This window comes from Balaenoptera physalus (genome assembly GCF_965194825.1).
Source record: "Balaenoptera physalus genome assembly, chromosome: 5".
Classification (NCBI taxonomy): Eukaryota; Metazoa; Chordata; class Mammalia; order Artiodactyla; family Balaenopteridae; genus Balaenoptera; species Balaenoptera physalus.
In genome coordinates, this window is record NC_138884.1 from 114,803,387 (window position 1) to 114,817,717 (window position 14,331).

The 14,331-nt window shown below is 36.7% G+C and overlaps 1 protein-coding gene across 9 annotated transcripts in view; it reads right to left on the minus strand.

The window, feature by feature from the left end:
• SLC9B2 (solute carrier family 9 member B2) overlaps positions 1-14,331 on the minus strand; it is a 45,674-nt gene that overhangs the window by 12,913 nt on the left and 18,430 nt on the right. For 8 of the 9 annotated variants that reach the window (XR_014263920.1, XM_082462876.1, XM_082462872.1 and 5 more), the window contains 5 exons: positions 9,581-9,723; positions 8,570-8,697; positions 7,181-7,356; positions 4,097-4,203; positions 1,704-1,853 (listed from right to left, as the gene is read on the minus strand). Coding sequence is in view for 8 of the 9 variants with exons in the window: in XM_082462876.1 (XP_082319002.1) it covers positions 1,704-1,853; positions 4,097-4,203; positions 7,181-7,356; positions 8,570-8,697; positions 9,581-9,723 (704 nt within the window). In the remaining variant the exon portion in view is untranslated. The remainder of the gene's footprint in view (positions 1-1,703; positions 1,854-4,096; positions 4,204-7,180; positions 7,357-8,569; positions 8,698-9,580; positions 9,724-14,331) is intronic. The other variant, XM_082462875.1, reaches the window with a different exon arrangement.

Below are 14,331 nucleotides of genomic sequence, written 5' to 3' on the forward strand. Positions count from 1 at the left end.
CGGGACAACCTTGCCTCAGCCCTCAAGAAAAGGGAAGCCATGGAAAAACAAATGTTTGATAAGAGCAAATGCTTATGAGAGATGAGGGATGACAGGAGTACCTGATTTATAGGAGGAAGTTTGTTTACTTTTTAGCTTTGTTCTTGTTCGATGTTATATGAAATCAGAAAGTAGAACTGAATAATACAGGTGCTGCTGAAAAGAAAAAAAGTAGACCACCTGAAAGCCTTACAGCCAAGCCTCTGACAGGGCAACAAACCTAGGTGCCCATCTAGTGTCTAGAGCAGGGTTTCAGAGGGACTCTCTCCTTTTCCTCGAAGTCCAATCCATCTCAGCACACTTTCCTGTGGCCTCAGTACCCTTGTTCACACAAGGCTCCAGGAGCCCCTTCCAATCCTTCCCTCCTCTAAAGCAAGATGATTCACACTTATACTTGTCCTAACTTTATAATCACACTGTTAGAGAATGGAAGCCTCCTATCTGAATGCTATTTACCCACAAGGAAATTCTATCTCTAGTATATCTCTGCAGAGATTCCCATAATTGAATATGATTATTTATCTAATCTCAAGATTTATAACCTTCACATGTTTCCATATGGCATTATATTAAGCTTAACTATTTTGAGCAGTTGTCTTTAGGTTTTCCAAAAGGATATATCTGCATTTAGTTTAGGTCACATACATCTAATTTCTTTATTAAACAGAATAGCACACGATCCTGTCAAGTTCAAATCTACAAAAATGTATTTTAAAATTAAAATAAATAAATGGCAATCAGCTAATTTCCATAATACATATGAAGAAAACAGATAATCTTAATGATCTTGAAACTTGGTAAGAAAAACCAAAACAATCTCATAAAAAATAGGCACAAGCTTTTGAATACACTGGCAAGTAAACATATGAAAAGATGATTAGTTTCACTCATAAAGAAATGCCAACAGATCAGCAATGAGATACATTTTTCACCCATCAGATTAGCACAATATCTGAAGACTGAAAATAGATCAGAGAAGCAGATTCTCTCACATGCTGTTGGTGAGAATGTACATTGGTACAGTCTTTTAAAAGGGCAAATTGATATTATCAAAAGTATCAGTGTGCACGGTCTTTCAAAGAGCAATCCTATTTCTAGAAATGTATCCTATAGATAAACTCAATAATATGCTATAATTTATTAAATTTTTTCTCATTTTAATATTTCTGAAATTAGGATATCAGTTTAATTGGCAGCATTCTTTTTCTTCCTTGATAGCATGTAAAATAATAATAAGACTGGATAGTGCCTTAGTGTTTACTGAATATAGTATATGTAAGGGCATTTTATTGAAGCGCTTTTTGTCTTAGCAAACTAGAAACAATCTAATGTCTGTCAGTAGGAGACTGATTAAATAGAGTATAGCACAGCTACACAATGCAGTACTCTGCAGCCCTTACAAAGGATAAGGAAGGCAGCATGGAAATAGAACCATGGTATGTTTTAAGTAAGTAAATATGTTTTAAGTAAAGACCTTAAGTTCTAGATTCGTATGTAAGGGGAAAAGGATGTGCGTGTGTGAACTTGGACATACATTTACAAATGTATAGAAAATAGCTTTTATGATTAAATAATTTCATTAATTTGATGTTAAGAAAGTATCTGGAAAGAAAAAATTAATCTGATCAGAAAGTGATCATGAGCAGAACTTAAAATGAATTCACCTTTGCACTGGCCCATCCCTTGCCTGCAAGGAAAGCCAGGACCAGCGTGCACAGGCCTCCCGACCCAGGGAAACCAAAATACAGGCTGCTGAACACAGCCAGCACAGACAGCCCCAAGACCAGGAATGCTCTCTTCCACACGAGCTTGTCCTGGAGGAGGAAAGAGGTTGGTTAGCTCAATTATTAGCTCAATTATTTCATATAACTGATTTTTAACTATTGGTTTTTCCATATTCAGGACTTAGTAGAAAATAAAAATGTCTGTGTCTGAGCATATAAATGCATGACATAACATTTACTTTCTTTTCCTTAGTAAAAGTAGAGTTAGCACATGTACAAATGTTAGGTTCCTCTCCCAGGAATACCAGTTATCCTTCTCTGCAGTTATCAAAACAGAATTTCACAGGGCTAAATGCAACAGCAGAAAAAAGCACATAGGCTTTGGGGACAGAGAGACCAGGGATAAGATTTCAGCTTTTACACCACTGACATATGTAGTTGGCCATATTACTTAAACTCTTCAAGTTTTCTTTCCTCGTTCCCGAAAGCAGTTACATCACAGGGATTCTGTGAAGGCTAAAGATATGATATCTCTATTATTTTTAGGTTCTCTGTTCACTCTTTAATTTGATACTCTCCTGGTTTTTCTTTCTAAATCCTTGATTACCAAGAAGCTTTAAGAGGCTGTAGACAGAGTAGTTTTTTGTTGTTGATTTTTTTTCAACTTTTTATTTTATATTGGAGTATAGCTGATCAACAATGTTGTGATAGTTTCAGGTGCACAGCAAAGCCACTCAGCCATACACATACATGTATCCATTGTCCCCCAGACTCCCTTCCCATCCAGGCTGCCACATAACACTGAGCAGAGTTCCCTGTGCTACGCAGTAGGTCCTTGTTGTTGATTTTTAAAGTCTCAGAAATGTGTACCTCTTTCCCTTCACTTTTCCCTGTTTGGCCTTTTAAACTTCTTGATTGCTTTAGAAGGCAGGCAGGCTTTTAGAAGTGCTTGGCTTGGAGGCGTGCAGGCTCTGGCGGTGGGTTACCCGAGTTCATTCCCAGCTCCACTGCTTTCTAGCTATGTGACTTTGTTTAAATCATTTCTCCCTAAGCCTCAATTTCCTCATCAGTAAAATGCTCATATTAACAGTACTCTTTTCATGAGTTATTGTCTAGAGTGCACTAGATCAGCACTTTCCAACAGAACATTCAGTGATGACAGAAATGTCTGTATCTGCATTGCCTACGGTAGTGTTCTATATCTGCGATGGCCGCATGTAGCTAGTGGCTGCTATATTGAACTAGTGGCACTTTATTGTACATACCACATCATTTTATACACGGTAAACAACAAAATGTAAGCTATCATTTTCCTCTTTATTTTGCTGTTTAATTAGAAAATCCTATAACTTTCTATTATGCATTCATAAAATCTACAATCTACAATTGAAGCTTTTTGCGCACAGTAAAAATTCAAACCAACATACATTCAAGTAATGTTAATATTAATGTTCTTATGTACAGTTCTACTTTAGTTAAGTTTCTAATTCCATTCAAAATGCTCTGAAATCTCAAAATAATGCCAGTTCTTCTAGGGAAAAAAAAGACTTTTATATGTTTATCTAAGAGACGAGGGGCGTAACGGAAAACAAACAAAACCTTTGTTTATTAAGAAATCATTGTGTACAGTAAAGGACTTTGATATCTTTGGTGAGAAATGTTGAACTATATGATATGAGATGATAAGGTCTGTCTATTTGATAGTATTAGAATCTAAGGTATTTTGGGACTTCCCTGGAGGTCCAGTGGTTAAGACTTCGCCTTCCAATGCAGGGGATGTGGGTTCAATCCCTGGTCGGGCAGCTAAGATCCCACATGCCTCGTGGCCCAAAAACATAAAACAGAAGCAATATTGTAACAAATTCAATAAAGACTTAAAAAAAAATGATCCACATCAAAAAAAATCTTTAAAAAAAAAGTAAAAAAGAATCTAAGGTATTTTGATACTAAAAAAAGAGGCCCCCAAAGCCATTTTATATCTTGATTTAGTTGAGTATTATGAGTAATAATAAAATTAAAATAAATAAAAATATTAAAATTAAGATAAAAAGACATATTGTATTATTTTAGAATTGATGTTATTTGTTTTACAGTGAAATTTGAAGTATACAGAATATAAATTAGAGAAAAAAATTCCAGGACTGCATTAAAAATCTTATACATCCAGCCATCTTCATAAATCTCATAGACAGCACTAATATTGCAATGAGCAGTTTTAAATGGGGGGCCATTTTCTAAATCACATAATTCACATCAGCTTTCAGGGGAGTGCTCTAGAATGCTCCTCCAATGACATGTTAGAGCACGACTTACCCACAGATTATTTTTTTTACCTGGTCACTGCTTGGAAAATACTGAATAAAAAATCCAAGAAGCAATCCAGTTGCCATACCAATTACCACCTCCAAAACTCCTTTGAGGACATTAAAAACTGTGGAGCCTTAAAAAAAACATAAAAACAAAAACTTGAGACAGAATTCTAAATCCATAAATGCACAGATGTTAATCATTAACATAAAGAGTCTAATTATATAGAAGGAAAAATGTACAGATCTTTCCTGTTTTCCACATTGTTAAGATGTCTAATAAAATGGGCCTACATTAAGAAAGGTATGCATATTATTGGAGATAAATTTAAAAATAGGCATAAGCTATGATTTGTGTACTTTTTTCTATGTTTACTTCAGTATAAATTTATATAATTTATTATTTACTAAGAAAATATGAAAGATAAAATTCATAAATCAGGTCTAATTTGTTCTACTGTATTATATGCATAGGCTGGGTGAGCAGACAGATCTAGTATTCAAACTGCCATTTAAGAGCCTGATTTTTTAATAATAAATGCATATTGATTTTAGTAGCTCTAATATATACAGAATACAGTAACTTAAGAATTTGGCAATAAAAGTAAAATCTTTTCTTACTACAATGAATGTAGGGGACTTACTCCTTCTCAAATGTTATTTCTAAGATTAAATCTGAAAATAAATTAGTTTTGAAATTGCTCTTGGAAGAGTCTTTATTTGTTGCTTAGCTTCTTTGAAACATCACAATATAGAGGTAAGTAAACTATATTTTCCCCCATAGCAAACAGGATTTAGGAAACTTTAATTAAAAAAAAAAACTTTGCTAGCACATTGTACAGAAAATTATATTAAAATTGCTCAATATATAAAGCCTTCCTCACAAACCGTTCTAAGAAAATATGTACTAACCAGTTATGTGGTTTCTTGTTATTATAATTTCGGGTACAGCATATGCCACCCGCAAGGTATGCCACTTTGGCATAAGGATTATTTTGAGCTGAAGGCAATTGAGAAGAAACATATACAGGATAAGCTCTCTGCCTTCTCCCTATTTGCTTTTAAAAGAAGGACACAAATTTGTAAAGCTGTCCCTCTCCCCTCTCCATCAGGAATGACAGAAGTTAACCACTGAGGCAACGTGGAACCCTAATCAGCCGAGGGACAGCACCAGAGGAATCTACGTAACAAAGTGCTGAAACCAGCCCTTATCTAACAATAGTTTGCCTTTCCACAATTTGTTGCCTCTAAAAGCTCAAAGTCCTTTTCCTTTGTCTTGCACTTTTCTACAAAATTATTGTTCTTTGCTAAGATGCTTTATAAGCCCCAATTCTAACCACCCCTTGAGTTACTCACCACTGCGTACTCCAGTGTGTAAGCACGACGCATGCACATGCTAATAAACCTTTTCTCTTGTTAATCTGTCCTTGGTCAGTCTGATTTACAGGGTCCCAGCCAATGAACCTAAGGTGGGTAGAGGGGAAATAGCTTTTCCTCCCCTACGGTTTCCATCATCTCTCTTATTTTAAAAAATAATTACCTCTGTAGTAATTTTACTTAGCTAGGATAGCTCTCTGTTAGGTAATGGTGTGACTGTCAAAAGCATCTAGCTGTGATAGTAGCCTATGTCTTGAGCGAATATGGTAAATCATTTACTATAAATGTGTAGAAAGGAGCCAATTAGTTTCAGTCTCTGATATAGTAAGGTTGTTTAAAAAAAAAAGACTTCTTGGGCCCTACCTCTGAAAATTCTGATTCAGTAAATCTGGCAGGGCTTGGGATCCACATTTTAAAGAAGCTCCAGGTAGTCCCCATCCAAAAGGCCTAAGGACCACGTTTAGTGGGGCAGGGTAGAGGGAAAACAGCATTGCGGACTGGGAAGGTTCTTCAGACAGTCTACAGCCAGCAGCCCTGCAGACCCTCCTCATTGCCCTCCCTGCCCTGCTCTTCCCCATCCCCTGTGATTCTAATGCAAACTGTTGCTCTAAAGTCTTGGTTTCCATTCCCAGAAGTTCTAATTTAATTGGCCTAAGGCAGTGCCTACAAGAGTATTTTAAAAAACTCCCCAGGTAATTCTAGCATGCAGCTGAGGCTGAGAGCTATTGTTTAAAAGGTGTATACCAGGAAAAGAGTGCAAACATACTTTTGGATAGGTAGAGCAGAGTTAAAAGAGAAAAAAGTGTAGATTTGACTTAATAGATAAGAGGGAATCCTAACCGGTTCTTGAACAAGAAGGTAACCTTACGAAAGCCATGTTTTTGATAAGATTAATTTAACCAGTGACATATGGCAGGGACTGGATGTAAGGCAACTTTGGGGCAACAGGAAGAGGCAAAGTTCTAGGTGCTCAGCAGAAATCATATATAACCCCCCAAAATGGGCCAATAACTACAGCGGGGTGGAGAGACTAAAAATACATGACTTTCTATGAAGGTGTGTTCCCACTAAATAACCTGAAGCTAAATTTAAGCTACAATTACATTTTGTCAATAATATGAAATTGCAAATCTTATTTCCCACTCTTGGACATGGATTAAAAAACGAACTTAAATTTATGCTGTGCCAAAGGAGAGTAAAGGTACTGAATAATAGTGGGAGAGGAAAAAATGCCTTAAGTTCTTTTTCATTACTACTTAAAACATAATGCATCCATTTCAAACACTTGGTAAGTATGAAAAAGACGCCCATTAAAATCATTGCTGCTACTACCCACCAAATGTTAAAACTGTTCCTATTTTAGAAGAGTGCTGTTCCTCCCACTTGGCCTGCTGTCATTGTGCTCATTGAAAATCTACTCATCCCTTGTGTGAAGTCTCCAAGATTAAACTTTCCCAGAGGCTCCATGTAGAAGCTGTTTTAGTCCTTCTCTAAATCTTCTTTAAGTCCTTCTTTGAATCTCCCCTTACTGCACTTACCAAACTGCTTGAGCAGTCTATGTCTAGAGGGTGAAACTATTGGTCCCTTCCTAGTATGGAACTAAATCTTGGGAGGTGACTTTTTCTATTTTAATTCGCCTTAATTAATTATCAAGCAACTATGCCATGCTTGTAACACCACAATCTATGTTTCTAGAGTACAAGAGAACAGCACATTGTGAATGGATCCCTGTACCTGTGGAAAAGGCCATGCCCAGGCAGGTGTTGAAGCCAGTGATGGCCAGAATATCATCGAAGCTGCCAGCAGCCATGAGTAAGGTCGGGACGCCTTTTTCAACACCATAGCCTCCTTCCTGCAAAAGGAGCATTGAAGGCACCACGACAGCTGGAGATACAGCACCTAAAACAAAACTAAGCAGGCAGTGCTTTAGGCATTTATGACAGTATCTTACTCATTATTATTATTATTGTTGTTGAAAGTATAATAACCTCTACTCTTTTAGAGGTTACACTTTGGACAACTAAAGTCTTTCAGATGGGAGCAAAGCACCAACCCAGAAACATATACATATATGCAAGTTCTATAGAACACTTTTTTCAAAGTATGGCCATGGATAACCTGTATTAGAACTACTTAGGCTGCCTAAAAAGTTATATTTATGGGTGGTATAGAAGACCTAATGAGGTTAGGCCCCAGGAATGCCTTTTTTTAAAAACGAAACATTCATGGTATGAGGTTTGAAAAATATGGCCATAGACTTTTTGGATTGGAACCCAGTGACATTAGGCCTTTTACCAGGATTGAGTATGTAAAATAAGACAACAGATTAGAAGGAAAAGGCCATAATGACATTGACAGTGACATTCATAATGGCAGCAGTAGTAACACCAGAAAGCATTTTATAGTGCTGACTACGTGCCAAACACCATTTTAAGCACTTTACATATATTAATTTAATCCTCACAATAATGCCATGAAAAAGCTACAATTATTATCTTTGTTTTGCAAATGAGTAAACTGAGGCACAGAGAGATTAAATAACTGGCCAAAGATTGCATAACGCAAAGTCATAGAGCTGGGATTTGAATCCAAGCAGTATAGCTCCAGAGTCCTAACCCTGAGAAATAAGAACTTCTTACTTGTTGCATACTCACTAGTACTAAATTCTAAGTACTTTCATATCTATTTAATTCTCATGGCTTTTTACCATTAGAAATAAGAACTGACAGTGGAAGGAAGAGACAGCAGAGCTATCTAATCAAACAGTCTGGTGACAAAAGAAGGAGGAAAACACTTCTGGGTGTTGATGACTGTTGATATATTTATTATCCTTTATACAGACTCTGAAGTGAGATCTGGCATCTCTCTCAGCAGTCTGGAATCACATATAGGTAAAAGATCATTACTTCTTCAATAGTTTAAATTATTATAATCACTGCAAAAGCTAGACATACACTATACACATATACTATAATTTGAAGTTATAATATTTAGATTATGCTGATATCGATGTTGTATTTTTTGATGTCCTTAAGAAAATGCTATTACGTGTTCTCTTGTAAGGAATCAGGGAAAGCCCTAAATGTCTGTGCATATTTTCATACAATAAAGAAAAACCATTACCCCAGCATAAATCCCCATTGCCATGGTAAACCCATGAGGAAGTGGGCAAGAAGAGCAGATGCACACGCCTCCACAAGACAAGGACCCAAGGATAACCTTACACAAACACCCTTCAACTTCTTCAGGGCCTGAAATAGAAACATAGACATACTAAAATAATTCTCTAAAGACATGCAGAGATTATGACATTAAATGCTTTTGCTTCAATATTCAGCCCACATCTGGATCATCACAAATCTTCCAGGAATGTTCCACTTAGAACATCTAGTGTTCTAAGTGTTTAGAGATAGCTTATTTATTCCTCATAGCAGCCCTATGATATAGGTAATATTATGCCCATTTTGTAGATGTCCTCATCTAAAAAGGCTCAAGTTAAAGTGATTTGCCTACGATCATGACATTGGTGAGTTGTGGAGCTAGGTTTGCACCCAGGCAGGCTGCTTCCAGAGTCTGTGCTCATAATCCCCACACTAGCTGATTTAACCCTCTCAGTGTTAGCTTTATTTATAATTTATGGTCCCCAAATGAGGCTTGGGTGAAAACCTCCGTCCCCCAAAACATGCATTTCTAAATCAAAACATTCCAAAAATTCATTCCTAATGAAAAAAAGCATTTAAAAAAACCCTCATACTTGAGACTCATTCTATATAGGAGGCAGTTTCCTGAGCCAGTACAGTTAGCCCTAAACTCTTATATAGGGCTTCACATGCCAAAAATATGATGTCTTCTCTCCCATGACCATAATTTATAACTATGGCCCATATCTCTGTCAGAGAAAAGGGGGGGGCCTTTATTCTTGGTGCTGTCCCCGCACAGTAACTCCACCTTTCTCCAAGAAAGAGTATGGGAACATCTTCTGGGGAGAGTTCTGCATGAAACAGATTCTCCTCTCTTCTTGAGAATGTCATGCACAATGCCCACTTCCATTTCCCAAAGCTCAGTGATTTTAAACACTGGCAGTGGTGAAGGAATAAAATTCCCAGTCAATAATTAGAAATTTGTACTTCATACATTTGAATCAAGCCCAAGGCCAGCGCGAACCAATATGACAGCCAGGGCTATGCTTCTCAAAGCAGAAGACCACTTGTGCTTGATCTGTACGTTATCACTGATGACAGGGATATTTCTGATGAGAAACCCAGCAAGCAGCATGCCTAGAATGGAAAAGTCAAACAACTCTTTAGTTAGTTTTCAAATACAGGCAATAGGTTTTGGCACTTTAGCTGTGAAAGAGACTACCCTATAATCCTAGGAAATACTTCCTTTTTTGCGTATTCGTTAGGTGAAATTAGGTTAAGCTTTTAATTAAAATAATATAATAAATTAGAGGAGCTAAGACAAGGCTTTAATATGAAGATAAAAACAACGGATTAGAATAATTAATAATTCCTAAATAACTGAACCTGAAAGGGAGAAACAGGATGCAGTATTTGGATAGAAAGTGTAATCTAATTCTAAATGTAAAATGTTTTAATACAATGTCCAGGGACTTCCCTAGTGGTGCAGTGGTTAAGAATCCGCCTTGCAATACAGGGGACGTGGGTTCGATCCCTGGTCGGGGAACTAAGATCCCACATGCCGCAGGGCAACTAAGTCCACGTGCCGCAACTAGTGAGCTCACGCGCTCTGCAGCCCACGCACCACAATGAAGATCCCACGTGCCACAACTAAGACCCAACGCAGCCAAAAATAAATAAATACAATAAATGTTAAAAAAAATACAATGTCCAATTTAGTCATCCCTTTGTGTGCAACTAGCAAAGAGCTCCTGACATTATTGGCTATGTCAGATTACCTGAAATGTCAATAAATACCTATATGGATTCCATTTTACCTTCAAACAGGATAATTTAAGAAAAAATACCCCCACATAACCTGCTCTGCAAAGGCTTAAGGTAAGTTATGATGAAATGGACATTGCTCTGTCATGTCAGCTGGTGACTCTTTTTTCATTCAGCCATTCAACATTCACCAAATGCCTTCAGTATTTTAGATACTATAATAGGCACTAGAGATATAATAATGGACAAAAACTGGGTACTACACCTCAACAAGCTTTCAGCCTCTAGGGGAGTGAGACAAATTGACAATCTGAATTTTATGGAAGCACGAGGAGGTATTGCATGAGCTGAGACGGGAGGGGTGAGTCAGAGGGGTGCAAAGAAGGAGAAAAGGGGTAAAGAGGCCGGGGAGTTGAAAAGTTTCTGAAAGAGAAAGCAGTTTCTTCCCAGGTATGAAAAAGAAGTGTGACATTCTAGGAACTGCAAGTAGCTGAGTGTGACTGAGGAAACTGAGTAGTTTGTGAGGGAATCCTGCCCTCAATGATAATACCACATGCCCACGCAAAGGGAAAGACTTCTCCGGCGGATACTGTGAGGCTTCTACCCTCCGTGCTCCAGCACTACCCTCTTCTCACCATGTCCTTATAAGCACCACCCGTTATATGACTGGACAAATTTACTAGTGTTGGGATGTTTTGAATGTAAGCTATGAGAATAGAAAAGAATTACCGGTGTGGCTTTTTGTGACTTGCTCCAGACACCGTCAGGTAAAGGAGCGTCACTCCCACGCATCTTTCATCACTGCCACTTAACCTGGAAGAAGGTCTCTAAGCTCTGAATTCTGCAGTCATGGTCTTTCTAGAATTTGTGAAAACATAAACTAGCCTACAATAACTATTTTTAAAATAATAATGAGAAGAATAATATATGCTTATGGTAAAATTAAAAATTACTGACAAGTGTAAAGTGACAAGTACATGCCCAACCCCAAGGGCAAATTTTGATCTTCATTCCCCAAAGGTTTTCATTGTTAAGGATTATTTGTGCCCTTCCAGAAAGTTTCTATACCTATTTAAGCATGCCTGTGTGTGTGTGTGCTTTTGTGTGTGTGTGTGTGTGTGTGTGTGTGTGTGTGCTGGACACAAATGAAAGCATGTTTATATACCATGGTATAATATTTCCCCATTTAACAATATATCCTGGATATATTCCCATTGATATATATATTTGCCTTATTTTAGAATAGTTGTAATAGTATCTCATTGTTTGGAAGTACCATAATTTTGGAACCAATTAATAGACTTTAAGATTTTTCATTACAAACAGTGCTGAAATGAGCACAGTTCATACATTAAGTATTTATTAAGTGCCCGCTACATGCCAGACCCTTATGATACCCTGCTAATACAGATATCAGCTAGACCAACATGGTCCTTGTCCATATGGAGCTTACATGTTGTAGGTTTGTGTAAGTATATCCACAGGATAATCCCTAGCAGTGGAAATGTTAAGCCCTAGGGTACAGGCATATTTCATTCTCATAGATATTGACGAATTACCAAGCCCAAAATGCTGCACTAACCTTATATTTCATTAATACGTCAATAGTTCCTTACTGAAACTTAAAATGTGGATCTAAACCAGTCCTAAATTAATTATAGCATATAACTTCCTGGAATCAAAAAGAATAATAATCTAACAAGAATTCAAAAATATGTTAAGAGGGCTTTTTTTTGGAGTTTTAGGAGGGAAGGGAGCATTTTTTTGTTCCCCAAATGAATGTGAAAATTTCCCTGGGACCCAGTTTCCTTTGCCAATGGTCTGGGTTGCTCTGGCCACCTGATATGGACTTGGCAGGCATCTTCTTCTTGCCTCTGAGCCCACGTTGGCCTCTCCGTCTCACGTAGGTTGTGGAGGAAAGAACACCTCCTTTGATTGAGGACGATTCTTCTTTTTTTCTTAATTTGTATTATGGAAATTTTTTTCAATTATAATTTGCTTCAAAAAAACTTGGGAGTAGATGAAATAAGATTGGTCATGTATTGATAACTTTTGCATATTTAAAAAGATTTCCATAATACAAATTAAGAGAAAAAAAGAATAATACCCCTCTATTAGGAAAGGTGTTCTTCTCCCCACAATGAAAGGAGAGGCCCATGTGGGCTCAGAGGCAAGAAGGGAACATCCAAATCAAAATCAGGTGGCCACATCAGCCCAGACCATGGGCAAAGGAATGTGTTCCAGGGCAATTGTTTTCCCGTTCATTTTGGGAATAAATAAATTCTCCTTCATCCTCTATCTCTAGCAATTATTTCAATGAGCTTATGAAAATATAGAACAGGCAATCATCACACATATTCTGTCTTAACAAGTCTTTATGGATTCAGATAATGTTTCGGTTTTGGTTACTGGCCCCACTACAATAAAAAGTGGTAAACTTTTTTCTATCACAAGTGTAACACTACAAAAAGGGATGCTAAGATATATAACGTATGTGATCTTTCAGAATAATTTCAGTTACCCCAGGAGATTTCATGTGATCTCAAAGCCCAAGTCTGTACCACTTGGCAATGTGGTGTACTTAGTTTGTTATAATATTAGGCATAGAATGGAAAAAAAAAAAGATGAGGTATAAAGGGTATTTTCATGGAGTCTAGAACAGCAGTCTCAACTTAGGTTGCATATTAGAATCACTTGGGGAACTTTTAAAAATTCTGATGCCCAGGGCATATGCCACATCAATTAATTCAGAATCTCTGGGCATCAGCTTTTAAAAGACTTCACGAGGTGATTCCTATGCACAGCCATGTTTGAAAACTTATGATTAGCTTATTAAAAATGCAGAATCTCAGGCCCCACCCTGATTCTGTTTAATTAGAATCTGCATTTTAACAAGGTCCCAAGGTCATTTTTCTGCATGATAAAGTTTGAGAAGCACTGATTTAGATGCATGAGTCAGCAAACATTTTCTGTCAAGGGTCAGATAAGAGATATTTTAGGCTTTGTGGGCCACAGGGTCTCTTTCACAACTTCTCAACTCTGCCATTGTAGTCTGTAGCAGCCACAGACAATATGTGAATGAATGAGCATGGGTGTGTTACAGTAATATCTTATTTACAAAAGAGGTGGATTGCCAACCCTTTATCACAGCATACAGGCATATTTAGAAACAACTCATTTTAACAATAATTCAATTAATAACTTTAGAGAACAAAAAGCACTCATGATAAATAATATGAATTAAGCAAAATAACTTTATTTTTACCTAAAATTGAAAAGTATATTGAGAAATAGTGCATGGTCAAATGTAAATATCTCTACTTCTTTTTACATTTAGCTTCAACTGCTGACCACAAATTCAAAAGCAAGTAATTTTGGTCTTTGTTAGCCAGTATTGATTGTCCTCACTAACATAAAATAACAGGAAAAATCTTTACTCAGGAAATGTGTGCAAATATATATGTGTAAAAGATATGTGATTTTTAAATAAAACTTAGTGATTTATAAATCTGTTAGAAATGGACACAAAATGCCTTTTGTGGTATAATGAAAGTGGTAAATTAAATTTTGTAATAGGGAATTCTTTGAAGAAACATTAAAGATATAATGTCCAGTGTTAAGACTAACTTTCATGTGTTTCATGTTTGGACAGTTCTCATGGCCTCTGGAAGAATATTTTTGGCTAAATTATTTTAATAAGCATGATAATACAATACACCCAATGGTGTGCTGGTAAATGCTTAATAAGTAGCTGTCCAAAAAAGTGTGTGTGTATTTATATTTATATATTTACATATTTATTATAAATTTTACTGATATAAAGGATGTGCAGAATACAGTTTATAAATACGCAACAATCATCGCTGTAAATTCTATATAGCCAATTGATTCTCATAGAATGCTTTCATTGTGTTTCATTGTTGAACTCCATATCCATAACCAACTACGGTTGCAGTTCAACAATGAATTGACAAAATCAGA